Consider the following 21690-nt stretch of genomic DNA (forward strand, 5'->3'; position numbering starts at 1 on the left):
TTTCCTTAAGATTTCAGATTACAAATTGCAAAGAGATATGCAGACAATGATCAAATATACTTTGGGTTATTGTTTTATTTCTTATCTTTTTTTTCTTTCTACTGATGTTTTCAATGGTGAAACACGACAAATGCTGCAGTTATAAAAAATATAGTGGTGTTGATATATTACATTATTATGAAAATAAAAGCATAAACACACTTTTTTTTTTCAGTTTTGTGCTTTCAGTTTTTGTTTTCAGTTTTAAGCGTTTAACCAAACAAGTTTCAATTTTATGTTTTTGTTTTTTATTTTTGTTTTCAAAATTTTTGGAAGTGATACCAAACACAACCTTAGTTTATAAGTTGTCAAAAAATAAAACGCGCTTGATAATAGTTATTTTAAACTTATTAAAATATTGATATTCATACTTTAAGATACATTATAGTTATAGATAATGTTCAATTGATTTACCAAACACCTGATTTTGTTTTCATACATCGTTTAATGTTATTTACATTCATTGAACCAAATGTACACTAAATTATGTATTTTAGAAATTTGAAAGGTCTATTTTAGAACTTCCAATTAACTTATAAAATATATAATAAACCTTTAAAGATGCTTTAATTGCATAAAAGCTTCTAAATTACCCAATAATTTTTTTTAAAGGGTTTAGTGCATTTAGGTCACTGAAAGATACCCTCGTTTGTAATTAGGTCACCCAAAAAAAAATATTTCAAATTGGGTCACTCAATATTTCAATTGTAAGCAATTAGGTCATGTGGGTCAATTTCCGATCAATTGGTCGTCGAAATTTGTTGAGGTGTCAGTTTATTGCTTATGTGGACCAAAATGACATGGAATTAAAAAAATATTAACTCTAAAAATAAAAAAGAAAAAAAATCTTCTTTCTTTGTCTCTCTCGTCTTTCCCCAGCCCCGCCGCCACCACCCACTCCTTAGTCACCATATCCCTTTACTTTCTCCCGAGGTCCACCATAGCCATGCCTTTCAGAGTACCACAATCTCTCCAGATGCAGACCTGCCTGGCCATAGCCAGCTTCCCCATCGCCATATTTCAGATCTGGATCAAGTAGATTCAACAAAACCCATGATTCATTCCAATAATGGTGAGTTCAAGATTGCTTTGGACTCAACCCAATGGTAAGGCATTTTGGACTTTGTTTCTGGTGGTCTTGAATTTCTAGTATTTTTGGTGAATTTGGTCGGAGACGGGAAGGAGGGGAGGATGAGAGAGAAAGAGAGGATCAAATTTTCCTCTTTTTTTTTACGATGGCCGCGGTGCCCTATTCCAGAGTAGTCGATGCCGCACTCTTCATCAAGAAGTCTTTGCTACCTCAGGCGGCAGTCTATGCTCCTCTCCGCTTCAGATCCACGGCACCGCCGCCCAATGGCTCTGGTTGAGGTTGGACAGCATCTGCGCCCAAGTGACTCCTTTTTTTTTTTTCATTTTTCATTCGGGATCTTGTTTCATTTTTCTTTTACTTTTTATAATGCCACTCATCATTTTTACTTTTATTTTAAAATTTATATTATTTTTACATTCCACATGGCATTTCTATTTTAATTTTATTTTAGATTTCAAAATTTTTTTGACATGTCAGCAATTTCAGACAAGAAATTAATCGGAAATTGACCGGAATGAGCTAATTGCTTAAATTTAGAACATTGAATGACCCAATTTGAAATTTTTATCTTTGCGTGACCTAATTGCAAACTGACCTATCTTTGAGTGACCTATTTGCACTTAACCCTTTTTTTAAATATCGGTTGAGAAATATGCTTCTCATTGGAATTGAACATTGGACACACATATATCTAATCCAATCGATTGTCAACCGAATCACTTTTCTTTGGTTAAATTATCCAATAATTAAATGTTATATGTTAAAAACATCACATTACAATCTAAAACTAATAGTCGGATGGTAACACATATAAATATGGATTTCCTTAAAATGGTGTTGGAATCAATGCTTTTAATTATTGAAATATCCTCACATTTCTTAATGAGTGGAAAAAAATTAAATTTGTTGGTCCCCATGTAGAAAGATCTCACATGATAATAATATTCAGCATGATATGGTCGAATAAATAAGGCGGTTCATTATGGTCCACTATATTTGTCGATATTTTTTTTAGTAATCGAAAACGATATCATACAAATTTTCTTTTTCAAAATTCAATATGAGTCGAAATTCGAGTCGTCTACTCATATATAAAAAAAATTCTCATCTGACTACAATACAACACAATAAATATACCGATCATTTTATAGTAATTGAGAACAATATCATATAAATTTATCTTTTTAGAAATTTAATATGGGTCAAAATTCGAAACTAACAATATGATAAATTAGACTAAACGCAACATGAAGGTACAAGAATATTGCTCCCAATTAAAATATTTACCGATCCTCTAAAGTCTAATCCCTTTTTTCTTGTTTTTTCCCTTTTCTTGTATGTACCTTTTTAAAAGACAACTCCACGAGCGTGAGATGATGGGTGTCGTTGTTCTCCAGCTTGCCACGTGTCAACCAGTGTCTCATCAATCCAATCTGGAGCCTAGTTTCAAACCCCCCAAACGACCACCATTCACGGAGATCCACGTAGGTGCAGACAACATTCAAGTACCACGTGTATAATCTTCATTGGGTATTCAAAAAGTTTCAGTTCACCGCTTTAAGACAAGTCGCTCGACGAGTCTGGAACTCAACTGAACCGCCTTAACTTCTGTTGTCAGCGAAAAAAAAAAAAAAAAAGAAGGAGAAATTAAGGAATATAATTATATTTATATAATCATCTGTCTTCTGTGGGTTTCCGTAAAACAGCGGCGATACTTGCAGCAAGCAAAATCTGTGTGGGTGAACTCTTTGCTTTCTTTCTCTCTCTACTCTCTGAAACTCGGCAGCAGCAGCGGCAGTGGCAGTGGCAGCGGATATAACTCTTTTGAAGGAGACTGAGAGATAAAGAGAGAGAAGAGAGAGGGCCGCACGAGAGAGCGAAGAGAAATAGGCCAAGAACAAAACCTAGCTCTCAAAAATTGTGTTTTTGTTTGGATTTTTGGTTTCTTTTGTGCTTCGAAGCGTTTATCTGCACTAATTTGCAACAAAAATTGAAAGATCCCATCTCCCTTTCTTTTGATTTTTGATTTTGATTATTGATTTTTGTTGTCTTTCAATATCTGTACTTGTAGTGTTCTGGATTGAGTGTTTTGTTTTGAGTCTGATTTTTGATTACTTAATTTAATGGAGGGAGATGGGGTTTCTGGTGCGGTTGCTCAGTCTTATTGGTTGGATGCCTATGAAGATATTTCATGTGACATGATTGGGGATTTTGTGGATTTTGATAAGTCGATTGTTCACGAATCCAATCAGGATAGTCTTAATAATGATTTTTTTGGCGGAATCGACCACATTCTGGATAGCATCAAGAATGGAGGTGGTCTGCCTCCTCCAATCAGTGAGACCAATAATGCCTACAACATTACTACTATCGGTGATGATGCGAATTCCAATGGAATTAAAGATTGCAATGTTGGGGATTCATCTCATGAGATGGAGGGAGTAAAGGTTCAGAACTCGAATTCACAGTCCGTTGGTGCAAACCTGTTGATGGTAAAGTGTGAGAATGAGGATGAAGATATGGAAAATGTTGGGAATGACAATGGAAGAAGGGAGCACAAGTGGTCTGATAATTCTCGGAAGAATGGGAACAAGCCTATTGACGAGTTGTTGAGAGATCGAAATATTGATAGGGAGGAGGACATATGCAAAAAAAGGGCTAGAATTAGTAGTTATAACAATGGGTGGCGTTATTCGTGTAGAGGGCAGCAAGAATCCAAAGATAGGGAGAGATGTTTAAGCAGGAAGAGGGGGCGTGATTGGGATGAGATTGATAGGAGGGACATGAATTATATTAGGAGAAGAGATCGACATGGTGGTAGTGGTAGAAGGGACAATAGAGATAGGGATTGGAGAGATAGAGAATCGAGGGGATTTTGGGAGAGAGAACGGGATTCTAATGAGTTGGTTTTTCGTTTGGGGACTTGGGAGGCAGAACGGAATAAGGAGAGTAAGGAGAACAATGAGAAAAATCAGGAATGCAATGGGAAGATAGAGAATGCACCTGAGGTGATTAAGGAAAAATTCCCAGAGGAACATGCCCGCAAATACCAGTTGGAAGTCCTTGAACAGGCCAAGAAAAAAAACACCATAGCTTTTCTTGAAACAGGGGCGGGGAAGACACTTATTGCTGTTCTTCTCATCCGAAGTGTGTGCAGCGATTTGCAGAAGCAACACAAGAAAATGCTTGCTGTGTTTTTAGTTCCTAAGGTTCCTCTTGTTTATCAGGTACTTCAGACATTGTATCGCTAACGAGTGTATCTTTTTCAGGGTACATGTTTAATCTAGAGAGTTTTTTTTTTTTTTTTTTCCTGATTGTTTTGCTCCTCTGTACCCAGCAAGCTGATGTTATTCGCGAGCAAACTGGTTACCAAGTTGGCCATTATTGTGGTGAAATGGGTCAAGATTTCTGGGATGCACGAAGGTGGCAACGTGAATTTGAAACAAAACAGGTAGCTCCTAAAGTGTCTGGTATGGTAATATTTGATTTGTTCTAGAGTGTTGAAGCTAAAATATTTCAATTGCTGCCATTGCAATGCCATGGATCAGGCATAACCTTCTCACCAATATAAAGGCTAAAAGCACTTTACTTATGTTTTCCTTTGTATTGTGGAGCCATTTATTCTTGAAATGCTTGTAAAGTTATCACCAATAAGCTTGTGTGATTTTTTCCTGGCATATGGGGTGACCATTTATTTATCTTATAGCATTTTCTGTAGAAACTGGTTTTTCTACTTGAAACCCTTTGGTTCCTTCTTACATTGTCCGGGGGAAGTTTTGGTTTGACTTGCAAGAATTAGTCGGGATCATATTCGGGACTATTGAATTCTTGTTACTCTGTAGCAACTTCCGTGTTTGTTCTTGCGTTTGTTATGGCTAGGATTCCTGTTACCTAAACTGTAAATCCTTCTATCTCCAATGTAAGTACGTTTAGGTTCCCTGATTGTCGATTTTTTTTTGTTATGATAGATCTCTGGTTGTCCACCTGCAGGTTTTGGTGATGACAGCTCAGATTCTTTTGAATATTTTGAGACACAGCATTATTAAAATGGAAGCAATCAATCTCCTCATTCTTGATGAATGTCATCATGCAGTGAAGAAACATCCATATTCTCTAGTGATGTCTGAGTTCTATCATACAACACCAAGGGAGAAGAGACCATCTGTTTTTGGAATGACAGCTTCTCCTGTTAACTTAAAGGGTATTGTCATCGAATCTGGGGCATTGTGTTTGTTTTTTTAAGTAGAAAACTTTGTTTTTTGGTAACCCTTTCACTAGAAAACTCTGTTGGTTCTTCGCAAGCTATTAATTTTCCTGGAAGATTCTTCTTGATCAATGTTTATGGTCAATTACACTCCTACAACCTGCTTCTTTCCTCTTTCATTGGGAATTTATTTACTTTGTTTTTGTTGATGATTTTGTTTTGCTTAGGAGTTTCAAGCCAAGTAGATTGTGCGATAAAGATTCGTAATCTTGAAAGCAAACTAGATTCTGTGGTTTGTACTGTGAAAGACCGCAGAGAACTTGAAAAACATGTACCAATGCCTTCTGAAATTGTGGTGGAGTATGACAAGGCAGCCAGCTTATGGTCCCTTCATGAACAAATAAAGCAAATGGAAGTGGCAGTTGAAGAAGCTGCTCAATCAAGCTCTAGAAAAAGTAAATGGCAATTTATGGGAGCAAGAGATGCCGGAGCCAAGGAAGAGTTACGCCAAGTTTATGGTGTATCTGAAAGAACAGAAAGTGATGGAGCTGCTAATTTAATCCAAAAATTACGGGCTATTAATTATGCACTTGGTGAACTGGGTCAATGGTGTGCTTACAAGGTATTGTTTTTGCAGGGAACTTTTCATTTAGTTGACATATCTTCGCCAGAATGATTTGACAGGTTTTTGTTTTTGCAGGTTGCACAATCTTTTTTGACAGCTTTACAATGTGATGAGAGGGCAAACTACCAGCTCGATGTCAAGTTTCAAGAAACCTACCTGAGTAAGGTTGTCTCTCTATTGCAATGCCAATTAACAGAAGGAGCTGTTTCTGAGAAGGATACAAAAGTTGCTGATGTGGAGAATGACACCACTCAAAATGGGTTTGACCCCAATGAGATAGAGGAGGGAGAGCTCCCTGATAGTCATGGTGGGTCAACTTGATTCTTGTTGGTTATATTTAAGTGAAGTCCAAGTTTTGCCTTATTTTTTCTGTGTGGTTTGGACAGCTAGTGAACTTTATACTTGAACTACTTGGAAATTGAATATTTGTTTACATGGAGAGGGCAGATGATTATGTAATAATATTAGTACTACTTGGCCATTTTTTGTCATTCCTGGTAAGGCGAACCACGCATCTTACCCTGGGATAAATGGCCAATCAGTCGTATTTTTGTCTTGGAGCACCTTTTAGGGAAGCTGTATCATGGCAAAGCAACTTTATTTATTTATTTTTTCTTGGTTTAATGCCTTATGCAATCTTTTGAACAATGGAATCCGATTCTTCCTATTATATTCTGTAACCGTAATAATGTGAAAAGAAAATCATCACTGAGTCTTTGATGTTTAAGAATAGTGGCATTGATTTCCACGGCCCTTTTCCTTAGAATTAATTATTTCAGTCACTTGATGCATCTTATAGCTGGTGTGATTCGTGTTCTTCCTTGTGCTTTAGTTGTTTCTGGTGGGGAGCATATAGACGTGATAATAGGAGCTGCTGTAGCTGATGGGAAAGTGACTCCAAAAGTACAGTCTCTAATTAAAATACTTCTCAAGTATCAGTATGAGGAGGATTTCCGTGCAATCATCTTCGTTGAGCGTGTTGTTGCTGCTCTAGTTCTTCCAAAGGTTAATATATTTATGACTTTCTTTGGGTTTAGTTGTTTAAATTGTCAGTGGAAGTTTCCAACATTGCTGAGCGTTGCAGGTCTTTGCGGAGCTTCCATCACTTAGATTTGTTAGGTCCGCAAGCTTGATTGGGCACAACAATAGCCAGGAAATGCGTGCATGCCAAATGCAAGACACAATTGCCAAATTTCGAGACGGTCGTGTATGCCTAATGCCATCCTTGCTAAATTCTATTGGTAGCTGAAATAATTAGCGTGATTGTGAGTGAATGCTATCTGTTTTGCAGGTAACTTTGTTAGTTGCCACTAGCGTTGCTGAGGAAGGGCTTGATATTCGGCAATGCAATGTTGTCATTCGCTTTGATCTTGCAAAGACTGTTCTGGCATACATTCAGTCTAGGGGTAGGGCAAGAAAACCTGGGTCAGACTATCTTTTGATGATTGAGAGGTAACTCTTTAAGTCTCTGACTACCACCATCTCTCAACTAGTAGTAGATATGAAATCATTGGCAGTTCATATGTTTTTCAGGGGAAATTTGTCACATGAAGCATTCTTGAGAAATGCGAGGAACAGCGAGGAGACCTTGCGAAAAGAGGCAATTGATAGGACTGACCTGAGTCACCTCAAGGATACTTCAAGGTTGATTTCAGTGGATATGGTAGCAGGACCAGTGTACCAGGTGGAGTCGACGGGGGCTGTAGTGAGCTTAAATTCTGCTGTTGGACTCATCCATTTCTACTGCTCTCAGCTACCCAGTGACAGGTCCTTTTTTTTTTATCTAGCTCTATTTTTTTAAAATATCATTTAATGTTTTTGTTTGTTGGAGGATTTTATATGAGTGCTCAATTGCCTTTCACCTATTCTCCAGGTATTCCATACTTCGTCCTGAATTTATTATGGAGAAGCATGAGAAGCCAGGTGGCCCCACGGAATATTCATGCAAGCTTCAACTTCCTTCCAATGTACCTTTTGAAAAGCTTGACGGTCCTGTATGCAGTTCATTGCATCTTGCACAACAGGCATGCTACTTATATCATCACATTCATTCCTGCTTTAGCCTTTTCTTTTTGAGAAAGATTGGTTTAGTGTCTTGCTTTTGCACAGGCTGTTTGCTTGGCTGCTTGCAAGAAGCTCCATGAGATGGGAGCATTTACTGACATGCTCTTGCCAGACAAAGGTAGTGGGGAAGAAAGAGAAAAAGCTGATGAAAACGATGAAGGCGACCCACTTCCTGGGACTGCTCGGCATAGAGAGTTCTATCCTGAAGGTGTCGCTAGTATACTCCAGGTTAGCACATTCTCTATTTTACCTTGGTTTTCCTGCCTGTTTTTATCTATTCTTAATTTCTAATTGAAACTTGCAATTGGACCTTCCACACTATCTTTTGATCGAGGAAGAAATGGAACGATAAAATGATTCCAAACATTTTTGGGTAAAGGTTTTTTTTTTTTTTTTTGATAAAATGTTGGTTGAAGGTGTTTGTTGTTTAACTCATGGATTGTATTGTATTGTTAATCCACAGATGCGTAGTTGAGGTTGTTTTGAGGTCTTTTCTCTTGTGATGAAAAGTGTATTTTGATAAATGGCTTTGAGATAAATCAAGTGGTTTTGCTGGGGCATGGAAAATTATCGAAACTTGGAATGCCAAGAGTGTTTGGGTTTACATGATTTTTCGATTTCCGCCATTTCTTGACAATTGAGGGATTTGAGTTGATTTTTGTTTCTGACTTTCTGATGACTATTTGTTGGAAATATTTTACATAAGGCTATATTTACTCTCAAAGCTTTCCACTTTACCTTTCAATGCTGGTAGTTAACTAGCATTAATAAAACAATAAAGCATATCCTCTAGACCTCTACCTTGTCCTTTTTGTTTGGCAGAGATTTAAAAAGTAGTAACATAAAGGGGGAATTTCTTCTACCTGTATTTGTGATGCATCCCTGAACACAGGAAAGAACAACCACTTCCCTTTTCCTCTTCTGTTTAGAGGGGAGGGACAGAAAAACAACGTCTTTTAAAGTGAGGGATAAATGTGCATGCACCTAGAATGTGCAATAACTAATGATCCTTCTAATGTAAGATCAGGTTGTATTTGTGTAAAGCAACTTGTCAAACAATTTCCTAGACTACTGGTAAAATCCACTGCTAGCCTTCTTTACTATTCACTGGGAACAATTTCAGCAACTTACATGTGATCTTAAATATCTGTTATGTCAATTGGAAAAGGGCCATGCAACCTTATGATTTTATGTCTGGAGTTACCTTCTTTTTTTCAACGGTAATTAGGATATTTGATGTGATGCATCATTATTCACTAACTTATGTAATTCTAACTTGTTTCCAGCTTCATAAGATGTTCTAAAAAATTTCTTCGTATTTTCATGTCACATGCTTGCTGGTCATTTATTTATTTATTAGGATATTTGTTTACTAGTTTTATATAAATGACACACTTTCTTTTGAGTGATGATGTAAGGATATACTGAACTATTCAACCAAGATATTAACCATGCAGTCTTTGTGTAAAGGAAAAAAGCATTTACTGAAATATTAAACATATTGGACGCGTAGCTTTGTGAATGGTAATGTTAATATACATAGATCGTAAGTTCCTTTCGATGAATGTCCTATTTGCTCCGCTCATTTGTTTCTCTCTCTCTTTCTAAGAGCTTTAATGAATTGCTTTGTTACTCAACTTATGACGAATATTGTCGTTGATGATGCTAAAAACTTTGGTTAAGCGCTCCATTAGTTAATCATTATCTGGTGTTGCACATTTTAAAATCTCTCTGGTCTTCTAGGGAGAATGGATCTTATGCGGAAGAACTGATCGCGACCATTCCAAATCGTTTCATCTGTACATGTATGCTGTTGAATGTGTAAATCAAGGTTCTTCAAAAGACCCTTTCTTGAATCAAGTTTCAGAGTTAGCAGTACTTTTTGGCAATGAGCTGGATGCAGAGGTATAGTAATTTATGTTAAATTCTTGCAACTTGAATGTATCTACTATCTAGTTTTCATTTTTGATCAGGGTAATTGTTTATAGGTCTTATCGATGTCGATGGATTTATTTATCGCTCGAACCATGATCACAAAGGCATCGCTTGTCTTCAGGGGTCCAATAGATATTACTGAAAGTCAGGTTGGTTGGCTATAAATTGAGTAATGGTTATGTCGCTTTCTTTTTTTTGCTACTTCTTGCTGAAACTTCGCTTATGTGCAGCTGGCATCCCTTAAAACATTCCATGTACGTTTAATGAGCATTGTGTTGGATGTGGATGTTGAACCTTCCACTACTCCTTGGGATCCTGCAAAGGCATATTTGTTTGTCCCTGTTGTTGGCGATAAATCTGTAGGTCCCATGAAAGAAATTGATTGGGATCTGGTTGAAAAAATTATTGGAACAGACGCATGGAGCAATCCCCTTCAAAAAGCTCGACCAGATGTTTACCTTGGCACAAATGAGCGGACACTGGGTGGAGATAGAAGGGAGTATGGATTTGGGAAATTGCGTCATGGAATGGCTTTTGGACAGAAAGCCCATCCCACTTACGGAATCAGAGGAGCAGTTGCACATTTTGATGTTGTGAAAGCTTCTGGATTAGTGCCTAATCGGGATGATTTTGAATTGAAAAGACTTGAGATTCCCAAAGGCAAATTGATGATGGCTGATACTGCATACAATGCGGAAGATTTAATAGGGAGAATTGTAACAGCTGCTCACTCGGGGAAGAGATTTTATGTGGATTCCATAAGATATGATATGACTGCAGAGAACTCATTTCCCAGGAAAGAGGGCTATCTTGGCCCTCTAGAGTACAGCTCATACGCTGATTACTACAGGCAAAAGTAAGATAAATATTGTTGTTTCATGTTGTAGACACGAAGTTTCTTTCTGTGTATGTATTAGTGTCTGCATGGCCATATATGCATATCTACGTCCATTGTCTGCATTTTGTAGTAGTAATGTTGATACTTAGAAGAGCTTAGTTAACTGATAGGCTTTGATTTGAGTGAGTTGATAGGCTCAATGCACCTCGATGTTGTGCGGGAAGAAGGAAAAACTTTTCCCTATTTATGAAAGTAATGAAAGAATTAGTTTACTAGGTTAAAAGCATGGGCCGGGTAAAACCTTGTTCCTTGTGACTCCCATTCAGTAATTATTGACTTCTAATTGATCAAAGAAGCTTTTCTTTCTCCAACCGCAATGAAAGGCACATAATCATTGATATATAATTTTCAGGTATGGTGTTGAGTTGATCTTTGAGCAGCAACCTTTAATAAGAGGACGCGGAGTTTCATATTGCAAGAATCTCCTATCTCCACGTTTCGAACACTCAGAAGGTGTGTTTTCCTCTTCTTTCTTCTGTCACCACCAATAGGAAGAGTCAAAGAAAGAAACTTTGTCGTTGCTATCTCCCGATTTTTAGTTTACAGAGATAAGTGGATTACCTACTTTGCTTGTGTGACAGTAGATGGTGAATCTGAAGAGACTCTTGATAAAACATACTATGTCTTTCTTCCCCCTGAGCTGTGTTTTGTACATCCACTTCCTGGATCACTTGTTCGAGGAGCCCAGAGATTGCCCTCAATAATGAGGAGAGTTGAAAGCATGCTACTTGCTGTTCAACTCAAGGACATTATTAATTATCCTGTCCCTGTTTCAAAGGTACTTTGATATTTGGGTGATAGATTTTTAAGTGGCTTTAAGCTATTTAGCAAGTGACATGTTTGTGTTTAACTTCAGATCTTGGAAGCTTTGACAGCCGCTTCATGCCAGGAGACATTCTGCTATGAAAGGGCAGAGCTTTTGGGAGATGCATACCTGAAATGGGTTGTCAGCCGTTTTCTTTTTCTCAAATATCCCCAGAAACACGAGGGTCAACTCACCAGGATGAGGCAACAAATGGTGAGTAACATGATCTTGTACCAGTATGCCTTGAATAAAGGACTGCAATCATATATTCTGGCAGATCGCTTTGCTCCATCTCGATGGGCTGCCCCTGGCGTTCTGCCCGTATATGATGAGGATACCAAAGAAAAGGACTCCTTATTTGATCAGGAGAGATCCCATGCAGAGGAAAATACAGGGGTTAATCACCATGATGATGGGTACGAAGATGACGAAATGGAAGATGGCGAGGTTGAGAGTGACTCAGGTTCTTATCGAGTCCTCTCCAGCAAGACATTGGCAGATGTTGTTGAAGCATTGATTGGAGTTTATTATGTTGAAGGTGGGAGGACTGCTGCTAACCACCTAATGAATTGGATTGGGATTCAGATAGAGTTTGATCCAGAACAGATAGAGAGTACCCCAAAGCCAGCCAATGTTCCAGAAGGCATACTAAGGACTATTGATTTCGATGCCCTGGAAGGTGCCTTAAACATTAAGTTTAAAGACCGAGCCTTCTTGGTAGAGGCCATTACTCATGCCTCGCGGCCATCTTCTGGAGTTTCCTGCTACCAGAGATTGGAGTTTGTTGGTGATGCTGTCTTGGATCATCTCATTACAAGACACTTGTTTTTCACATATACAAATCTGCCCCCAGGTCGATTGACTGACTTGCGAGCTGCTGCTGTCAATAATGAGAACTTTGCTCGTGTTGCTGTCAAACATAAGCTTCATGTGCATCTTCGACATGGATCAAGTGCCTTAGAAAAGCAGGTCAGTGATTCTATACCTATCTTGTTCACTTATGCTCAGTGTGGCCCACCCTCATGTGCTCATTGCCTTTCTGATTAAGATGACAAGGTTTCCTTGCGGTTCTGAGGACGTGTGTTTTTTTGGTTTTCTGTCTTCCCCCCCAGATCCGGGACTTTGTAAAGGAAGTTCAAAATGAATTATCAAAGCCGGGCTTCAACTCCTTTGGTTTGGGAGATTGCAAAGCTCCTAAAGTTCTCGGAGACATTTTTGAATCTATTGCTGGTGCTATTTTTCTCGATAGTGGACGAGATACTGGAGCTGTCTGGAGGGTTAGTGTTGGTCCATAGAGCTTTGTTTGGCTTTTTCCCTCCTCCCTTACTTGTCAGTTGCCCTGAATCGGTAACAAGGAATGTTGATATTGATATTAAGTTACTGTATTATGATCCATATTCGCAGGTTTTTGAACCCCTTTTACAGCCAATGGTTACTCCAGAAACACTTCCGATGCACCCCGTAAGGGAGTTGCAAGAACGGTGCCAGCAACAGGCCGAGGGCTTGGAATATAAAGCAACTCGCAGTGGCAATCTTGCGACTGTCGAAGTCTTTATTGATGGTGTCCAGGTCGGAATTGCTCAGAATCCACAAAAGAAGATGGCACAGAAACTAGCTGCCAGGAATGCATTAGCTGCTTTAAAAGAGAAGGAAACAGCTGAAGCTAAGGAGAAGGGCGATGAGGATGGGAAAAAGAAGAAGAACAGCAACCAAACCTTTACCAGACAAACCTTGAATGATATATGCTTGCGGAGAAATTGGCCTATGCCTTTATATAGGTATGGAAGCTGTATTTGGTATTTGTGCTAATTATTAGCCATTAATCTGTGAGAATGTTCATTAATCCAATAAATTCTCTCATTTTTTGAAGGTGCATAAATGAGGGCGGCCCTGCACATGCAAAGAGGTTTACTTTTGCTGTTCGTGTTAATACGAACGATCGGGGATGGACTGATGAATGTGTGGGAGAGCCAATGCCGAGCGTCAAAAAAGCAAAGGATTCCGCCGCTGTTCTTTTGTTGGAACTATTGAATCAGTTGTACTCCTGATATCTTAGTGATTGCACCCCAATCTATTTATAATTTTATAGATAAGATTTATTATTACTAATTGCCTCTGAGAGAACTAGTTCAAGTTTCAGCATATTTAACCATTAGAGAATCAGAGTACTCTCAACATCTATTGCAGACTGGATGTTTCTTTTCTGCAAATGTATGGTGCAGATGTAGGCTGCTGAGTGTGATGCCATTGTAGAAAGATAAATTTCTAATGAATACCTGTTGTCCTGTGGTTTCAGCTTGTTAGTATTGCCTTTACAATAGTTTGCAATTATTTGGTTTATAAAAGGCATGGTATCATTAATGATTACTTTGCAAAACATTGAAAACATTCAATCTCAGATAAACATTCATGAACAAAAAGGAGAATGATGGCAGATATTTAAGCTTTTCAATGTCATTTATCTCAAAATAATTTCTGGCTGAAGAGTATTGGACAGTAAGTAGTCATTCAGTGTAACTTTTCATAGGATCTCTCAAAGAATCAAATTAACAATCATCAAACACAACAAATGAAGCTGCTCATATAGTTGGTAAGGACAACTTATTCAAAAGCAAAACATTCTCTTCAAGATAAAATGACATCAATATAGCCTTCTGTGTTTTATCTTCTCAGGGTATGCAGGATGTACTCAGCATAAAGGTCCCTGTACCAAGAAGTGTAAGCAGTAAGTTAAAGAAGTGACTTTTACAGCATCCAACAACCCCTAGTTTTATGGGCATGTACAATGTAGAGAGCGGTGTTGTCATGATCCCTTAGGATCATGCCAGCGTTAACATCTGAGTGGGAGACTCGGTCTTCCCACCAGAAACCAAGGTTTTCATGGGATGGGCTTCTCTTCCCCCTATCCCTGCCCATGAGGACCTTGGCCACAGCCCGGCCCATTCGTGGGTGTGAGGGTTGGGCCTTGGATTATGCGTGGGGGCCCAGGGGGGTCTTCACATTTGGTGCTTTTCATTGAGAGTCCAGTACCCCGACCTTGGGGCCGCGTCTGCGGAGTGGCCAGCCTTGGTGCTCGACCCACGGAGTGGAGATCTTCCCGGGTTACTGTCACGTGGCTACCGATCCATGCGTGGATGGGCGCAGGCGCGTGGAGGTGAGGGCCTTGGGAGGTGTGGTTTCGGCCCGACTGTACTTCGGAGGGGCTGGCCAGGGTGCTTGACCAACGTGGACGTTGGTCTGTCGAAGGGGAGGGTATTGTCATGATCCCACATCGGAAGATGTGGGCATGCCAGCGTAGTACTTGAGTGGGAGAGCCTTCCTCCCACTATAACCAAGGTTTGACTTGGATGGGAGTCTCTTCCCCCTATCCCTGCCCAAGCGGGCCTTGGCCACAGCCCAACCCATACGTGGGTGGTGGGTTGGACCTTGTGTTATGTGTGGGGCCCAAGGATTGGCTAGCCCATATCGTGTTCTCGTTGTGAGTCCAGTTCTCGAGCCTCGGGGCGCGTCCACGGAGTGGCCGGCCATGGTGCTCGACCCACGGGGGCAAGGGCCTGCCGGAGGGGCCGGCCATGGTGCTCGACCAACGCGGACGTTGGTCTTGGAGGGGCGGGTAATTGTCATGATCCCTTAGGATCATGCCAGCGTTAACATCTGAGTGGGAGACTCGGTCTTCCCACCAGAAACCAAGGTTTGACTTGGATGGGAGTCTCTTCCCCCTATCCCTGCCCAAGCGGGCCTTGGCCACAGCCCAACCCATACGTGGGTGGTGGGTTGGACCTTGTGTTATGTGTGGGGCCCAAGGATTGGCTAGCCCATATCGTGTTCTCGTTGTGAGTCCAGTTCTCGAGCCTCGGGGCGCGTCCACGGAGTGGTCGGCCATGGTGCTCGACCCACGGGGGCAAGGGCCTGCCGGAGGGGCCGGCCATGGTGCTCGACCAACGCGGACGTTGGTCTTGGAGGGGCGGGTAATTGTCATGATCCCTTAGGATCATGCCAGCGTTAACATCTGAGTGGGAGACTCGGTCTTCCCACCAGAAACCAAGGTTTTCATGGGATGGGCTTCTCTTCCCCCTATCCCTGCCCATGAGGACCTTGGCCACAGCCCGGCCCATTCGTGGGTGTGAGGGTTGGGCCTTGGATTATGCGTGGGGGCCCAGGGGGGTCTTCACATTGGGCCCCCACGCATAATCCAAGGCCCAACCCTCACACCCACGAATGGGCCGGGCTGTGGCCAAGGTCCTCATGGGCAGGGATAGGGGGAAGAGAAGCCCATCCCATGAAAACCTTGGTTTCTGGTGGGAAGGAAGCCCTCCCACTTAAGTACTACGTTGGCATGCCCACATCTTCCGATATGGGATCATGACAATACCCTCCCCTTCGACAGACCAACGTCCACGTTGGTCAAGCACCCTGGCCGGCCCCTCCGAAGTACAGTCGGGCCGAAACCACACCTCCCAAGGCCCTCACCTCCACGCGCCCGCGCCCATCCACGCATGGATCGGTAGCCACGTGACAGTAACCCGGGAAGATCTCCACTCCGTGGGTCGAGCACCAAGGCTGGCCACTCCGCAGACGCGGCCCCAAGGTCGGGGTACTGGACTCTCAATGAAAGCACCAAATGTGAAGACCCCCCTGGGCCCCCACGCATAATCCAAGGCCCAACCCTCACACCCACGAATGGGCCGGGCTGTGGCCAAGGTCCTCATGGGCAGGGATAGGGGGAAGAGAAGCCCATCCCATGAAAACCTTGGTTATAGTGGGAAGGAAGCCCTCCCACTTAAGTACTACGTTGGCATGCCCACATCTTCCGATGTGGGATCATGACAGGTGTGATGGTAAGAAGAATCGAGAGAATTTGTATAGAAGAGAGTATGAATGAAGAGGAAGGCCTTAAAAAACATGACTTGAAGTAGTAATAAATGATATGGATTCAATAGGAGATGATGAAAGTATAATCCTAATAGAAATGAATATATGTAGTTGATTCCCGTTGATTTTCTCATACTCATATAGTCTACCCCAAAAATTTGAGATAGGCTTGGATGATGATGATGAATAGACTTACATGGAGTACTGAATAGCTTCCGATGCAGCTGTTGAAGGCAAAAAATCATTAACCGCAACCTCCTTGTTCTCATTTTTCTTGTCTGCAATATATTAAGAAACCTACTATTAGCTCACTTTGTTAAAAGACAACCAATAGAATCTGTTTATATAAATAAAGTTTATCAGTAAGGTTTTAAATCTTGAGCTGAAAACATACAGTCTTCAAAGAAACGACGAATCTCAGAAAGCCGATGAGGAGCAAGTTCCTTAATGTCAGTGAAGTGTTTATACTCTGGATCATCAGCACAGACAGCAATGATCTTATCATCTTTCTCTCCCTGGAATACAACAAAAATAATTGTTGGTATATGTACCAGTGGATTGTAAACAAAGTGCTGAAGTTTCAGTGCTTTGCAGTTCCAAGGAAGTACCTGGTCAATCATGGGCATTAGTCCAATGGCCCTTGCTCGCAGAAAACAACCAGGCACGACTGGTTCCTAATCAAACCATTAGACTAGTGAGTAATTGCGGATCACTTATGTTATAGAAAATATGGAATGCAGGAATGAGGCCTCAAAAGGAATAAATAGGAAAACAAAGTCCGAAATGCTGACTTGAGAAATAGTGGTTACCATTATAATAATATCCTTGAAGCTTTTAAAAAGAATTAAAACCAAAGTAATAACTGTCATACATGATGAAAATGTATTTTTCTAGATAAAAAAAAAGATGGGAGGAGCTTGATTTTTTCAGCAATATATGACAATTCCTTAACTTCCAGCATTATCTTTCTTCAGAATATGATTAAATTAAATGTTCAATTTCCCCTGATTAAATCAAATACTAAATTTAGAAAGTTACCTGCATGAGAACCAAAACATCCAATGGATCATTGTCTTCACATAAAGTACGGGGAATGAAGCCATAGTTGTGAGGATAAACCACTGACGAATAAAGAACCCGATCAACCTAGCAGTCATTTAGCAGCAAGCAACTATGGGGGAGGTATCGAAGCACATAGAAAAATAACAACTAAGATTCCAGTCAATGAGAAAATTATGCGAGGAACTTCTGTAGCACAAAAAATTTGTAGTCCTTAATCCACACATCCAATGCAGTCAGGCAGTCACTCATCCACATTTCAAGGTAGTTAAGCCATAAATAACTCCACCTAAGAGGAAAAAGCTAGGGGCAATTGGTCAGACAGGACAAGTTTTTGAAGTAGACAGAGAATTTTACTATAGAACCATGCTTCAAGATAGAGCTCAAAGGGCACTGTCCGATGGATTATAACTAAACATCTATATTTAATAGGTGTGAAAGTATTTATACCTTAATCAGTCCTGTCTTCTTGTCGAGTTCATATTTTACTTTGCTTCCTTTGGTGATCTCCACAACCTGCACAATTTACATGAGATAATTCAACAAGCGGATATTTAATATTTCATACTTAACAAGCAGGGACTTTGAAAGTTACTTCCCGAAACGAAAAAAGGAAATTAAACGTTACAACTTAGTAAGGAAAAAGTGAAAGGCGAGGTTAATTGTGATCTTAATATTTTACAGCTAATCCTCGTAAATGATTTTCATTTGCATCTCATTATTCGTAAGTTTTAGCTCCAAGGCTATTCATACAACTTTATTTGTCAACGAAGTTCGACAGAACACTTACAACATTGAAGATCATGGGAGCTCCAGGTCCTGTGGGAAAAAATTGGCAGCATAATTAGATTGCTTGAGCTACTATAAGAAAAGAATTTAACTATAAATGTGAAACATGATCATCCCAAAAGTACCAATCTCAAGATCATGCCAAGGATGTGCAGCCACTGATCTTCTTGACATAGATGAGAGAATTCTTGCATTCAGACGGGGAACAGGGCGGTTTTGTTGTTCTTCATTCTCTTTTGTTTCGTCACTCATATCTAACAAAGTTTAAGAAGTATGAAATACAATTATGTTAACAGTGTTCAGTCAGGAACTGAAGTTGGATCTCGAATCTACAGCCGAATCATTGCCATCTAAAAGCCACAACAGTCGAAGAATGTTATGATTCTTCAATAAAATACAACAGCTCTCAGATATTGAGATAGAGCTTCTCAATTTTCAGCTAGTTTTACACAGAGATAACACTTGTACAACAATAAAAGCTTTTCCAACAAAACTGGAACCAAAATTGGACAAAAAAGTTGGTCGTTTCTAGCCAATCATCTGACTCTCTTAACAGGAAGAAAATTGAACAAAAACCCAGAAAAGATCACAGTTTTTTGTATCACAAAAAGTAATCTATGCCATCTAAACGAAAGTGGGTATATATATATACCTTTGATTGCCGAAAGAATGCTTTTGGTATTTGGATGGCGATGAACAGAAAGGCAGCGATCCCAACACTGCGGCTAATCGTGATGTGAGTATTTATATAGAGAAATGAAGATATACAGTCAGAATTCAGAAAGGCTTGGGTTTGGTCAATACTACCTGCCTCCTCTCCCTAGTCAGTAGGCACCTCCACCCAGTTCGTTGAATTGTTTAATAAGGCAACTCAACAACCCTTGAGAGTAAAATTACAAATATACACGTACCTTTAGCGTTGAATATGTAAAATTGAAAAAGGTTTAAATTTTTGTCACTTGCTGCACGGAATTTTTATATTGATGGACATTATTTGCATCTCATTTTTTATTAAATACACTCTACTCTAGTGTGTTTTTAAAGGGTTGATGGAGTGTACTTAATAAAAAATGAGATACAAATAATATTCATCTTTATATTTCACCGTTGTATCAAAAATGACCTCCCGTCATTGACATATGATAGTAAGAGCATCTTCAATGGAAGATTTGAAACCTATTTTTCAAGCACACAAAACATCAATTTTAAGTACTCCATGGACATAGGCTACAATGGAAGAAAAAAACACTTGAAACACATTTCAAATTTTAGGGACTCTCGGTATATGAAAAGTGATTTGAGAGTACTTTTTAAAGTTGCACAATCAATCAATACTTAACACTTATAAATTTAGCCAAGAGAGAGAGTAGTATAGAAAAAAGGGAGGAAAATTGTAATTGAAAATTTTGAGTTTGAAGTGTTTCATATTGTGTACCATTGTAGAGGAGACTCTTGATAATTTGATGGTGCACAAATTACAAGGTATTTTGAAGTGCTGAAATATGTTTGCCATTAAAGGACTTACAAGTGGTAATAGTAAATCAATATTCAGTGGTCACGTGGCAAGGACAATGAGTTAATGTTTGTTCATTTTGTAGGTAAATCATGTACTAGTTAAGCTTAAATTCAAGAGACAGTTGTTGAAAATCATGGATGTCTGAAGAACCTTGTCCGCGAAGCTACAAACAAGGAATTTGTTTTCATAATTGCTTTAATTCTGATTTAAAACAATTTGCTAAACAGAAACCGAGATTTCAACTGGATAAGTGTAAGAGAGGTTAAGAAGAAATCGAAGTTCGAGACCTGTACGTTCCTAAAAAAGTCTCAGATATGACTTTAGTGAATGCACGTCAACCAAAAACCAGATTCACGTTTGTCGTACACTTTGAAGAAGAAGGAATTCTCTCACGTTCACAAAGATAGGAGCAATACCAATATGACAACTATTAGTCATTTTCCCTCAATTGTAAGCAAAAGACCTACAATTTAGGATAGTGGAGCAAGATGCATGATCCTAACACTGCCACATCCGCCTTGAAGAAGGAGTATGACCTGAGAATTCCCACCACGATGCCCATTATCAGGAGGAAGCTACAGTTATGAAGAGTTATGATCCAGTAACCTTAGCAACAAGTGAGAGGGCAATTCCCCATGATAGAACATGGCCAGATCGTGTCAGGGAAACATGAGTTGAAGATCACCACGATCATGATGAAGACTATAAAGGAAGAAGAAGAGAGATTTACACTCACCCGCAACAAACAAAGGCCCCGTGTCAAACACAAACTTCACTTCTACAAAATTTTATTGCTTTCTTAGGTAATGACTCTGGTCACTTATCTTTACAATTAACATGACTCAGACCAACCAATTCTTTAGATTAACTCTTTACATTTCAAGCCTCCATGGCTAACACCTTAATACATTTTCAGGATGTATTCATAGTCAATGAAATTTCTGATCCATTCCAATAATGTGTTGTTTTTTAGGTTTTGCAAGTCGAAATAACGAGTTTCTCACGTGGATTCCTTCTTTCAGATCACATCATTGAGTCCTAAACATTTTTTGCCAGGACTTCTTGCACCAAAAGCGTCGATAACATGACCTGGTTGTCCAATTATATCATATAATAAACCAAGCAAGACCTGGACAAAGCCCTCGACATCATTAGTGGAGCAGGTGGTGATGGCTGTCAGGAAGAAGAAATTCCATCTCATCATTCCACTCCCTACACATACATGATAGCGATGTTTTTATGAGATATTTTATTCAACCATGATATGGTAGATCTCAAATTTTTTGTTCGCAGAGAGGACATTTCAATTTTTTAGGGTGGAAACCCAAACTTTTGAGATAAAAACTTTAATGATGACAAGGATCGAGACCCAAACCAGATGAACATTATTGTGAGGAAAGTTTTAGTCACACCCCATCTTTTAACACGCAGCGGTGAGTTGAACAATTCCAAATAATTTCAGCTGACGATATATAATTGTAGGAGTATACGCTTTGCTCATGAATCCTCTATTTTAATTGACTCCTGCTGACAAGAAGCGGATCCAAAGCTACATCGTCAACTTGCAGACCCATCAGTCTTACTATCTAGCATCACAGACTACTCATACAATTCCCTTAGAATTTAGATTCTCTTCTCAAGTAAACACAGCTGGTTATATATCACCAGCGTTGTCTTTGTTGCTATGTATAAAAAGACTCAGATATCTGCTGGCTCTAAAAATCTCCCTCTGGGGCAGCACTAAATAGCATAGTTTGATATTGAATTGGTTAAACATCAGTTTCTAAGTGATGA

General features: G+C 39.6%; 2 protein-coding genes across 3 annotated transcripts; one reads left to right on the forward strand and one right to left on the reverse strand.

The window, feature by feature from the left end:
- The first annotated feature begins 2811 nt into the window (after positions 1-2811).
- On the forward strand, positions 2812-13958 carry LOC120004503 (endoribonuclease Dicer homolog 1). 2 transcript variants are annotated; one of them, XM_038853859.1, is made up of 20 exons: positions 2812-4356; positions 4467-4580; positions 5120-5330; positions 5561-5955; positions 6034-6265; positions 6791-6963; positions 7043-7165; positions 7250-7410; positions 7492-7725; positions 7832-7982; positions 8068-8250; positions 9766-9927; positions 10011-10106; positions 10188-10813; positions 11208-11308; positions 11437-11633; positions 11712-12629; positions 12773-12937; positions 13065-13438; positions 13531-13958. In XM_038853859.1, exons 1-20 carry the CDS (start codon positions 3253-3255, stop codon positions 13706-13708), a joined length of 5898 nt encoding a protein of 1965 aa, XP_038709787.1. In that variant the 5' UTR covers positions 2812-3252; the 3' UTR covers positions 13709-13958. The 2 variants fall into 2 exon arrangements, with proteins under 2 accessions (XP_038709787.1, XP_038709788.1); XM_038853860.1 differs by having other exon boundaries at positions 11440-11633.
- Positions 13959-14094: 136 nt separating this feature from the next.
- On the reverse strand, positions 14095-19278 carry LOC120004505 (soluble inorganic pyrophosphatase 1). The gene is made up of 10 exons (XM_038853861.1): positions 19188-19278; positions 19033-19099; positions 18506-18634; positions 18382-18410; positions 18042-18107; positions 17571-17678; positions 17141-17206; positions 16927-17047; positions 16729-16810; positions 14095-14364 (listed from the first exon to the last, which is right to left on the reverse strand). The coding sequence occupies exons 3-10, from the start codon at positions 18630-18632 to the stop codon at positions 14322-14324; spliced, it is 642 nt and encodes a 213-aa protein (XP_038709789.1). The 5' UTR covers positions 18633-18634; positions 19033-19099; positions 19188-19278; the 3' UTR covers positions 14095-14321.
- Positions 19279-21690: the final 2412 nt, after the last annotated feature.

Source organism: Tripterygium wilfordii, chromosome 8, assembly GCF_013401445.1.
Source record: "Tripterygium wilfordii isolate XIE 37 chromosome 8, ASM1340144v1, whole genome shotgun sequence".
NCBI classification, from domain to species: domain Eukaryota; kingdom Viridiplantae; phylum Streptophyta; class Magnoliopsida; order Celastrales; family Celastraceae; genus Tripterygium; species Tripterygium wilfordii.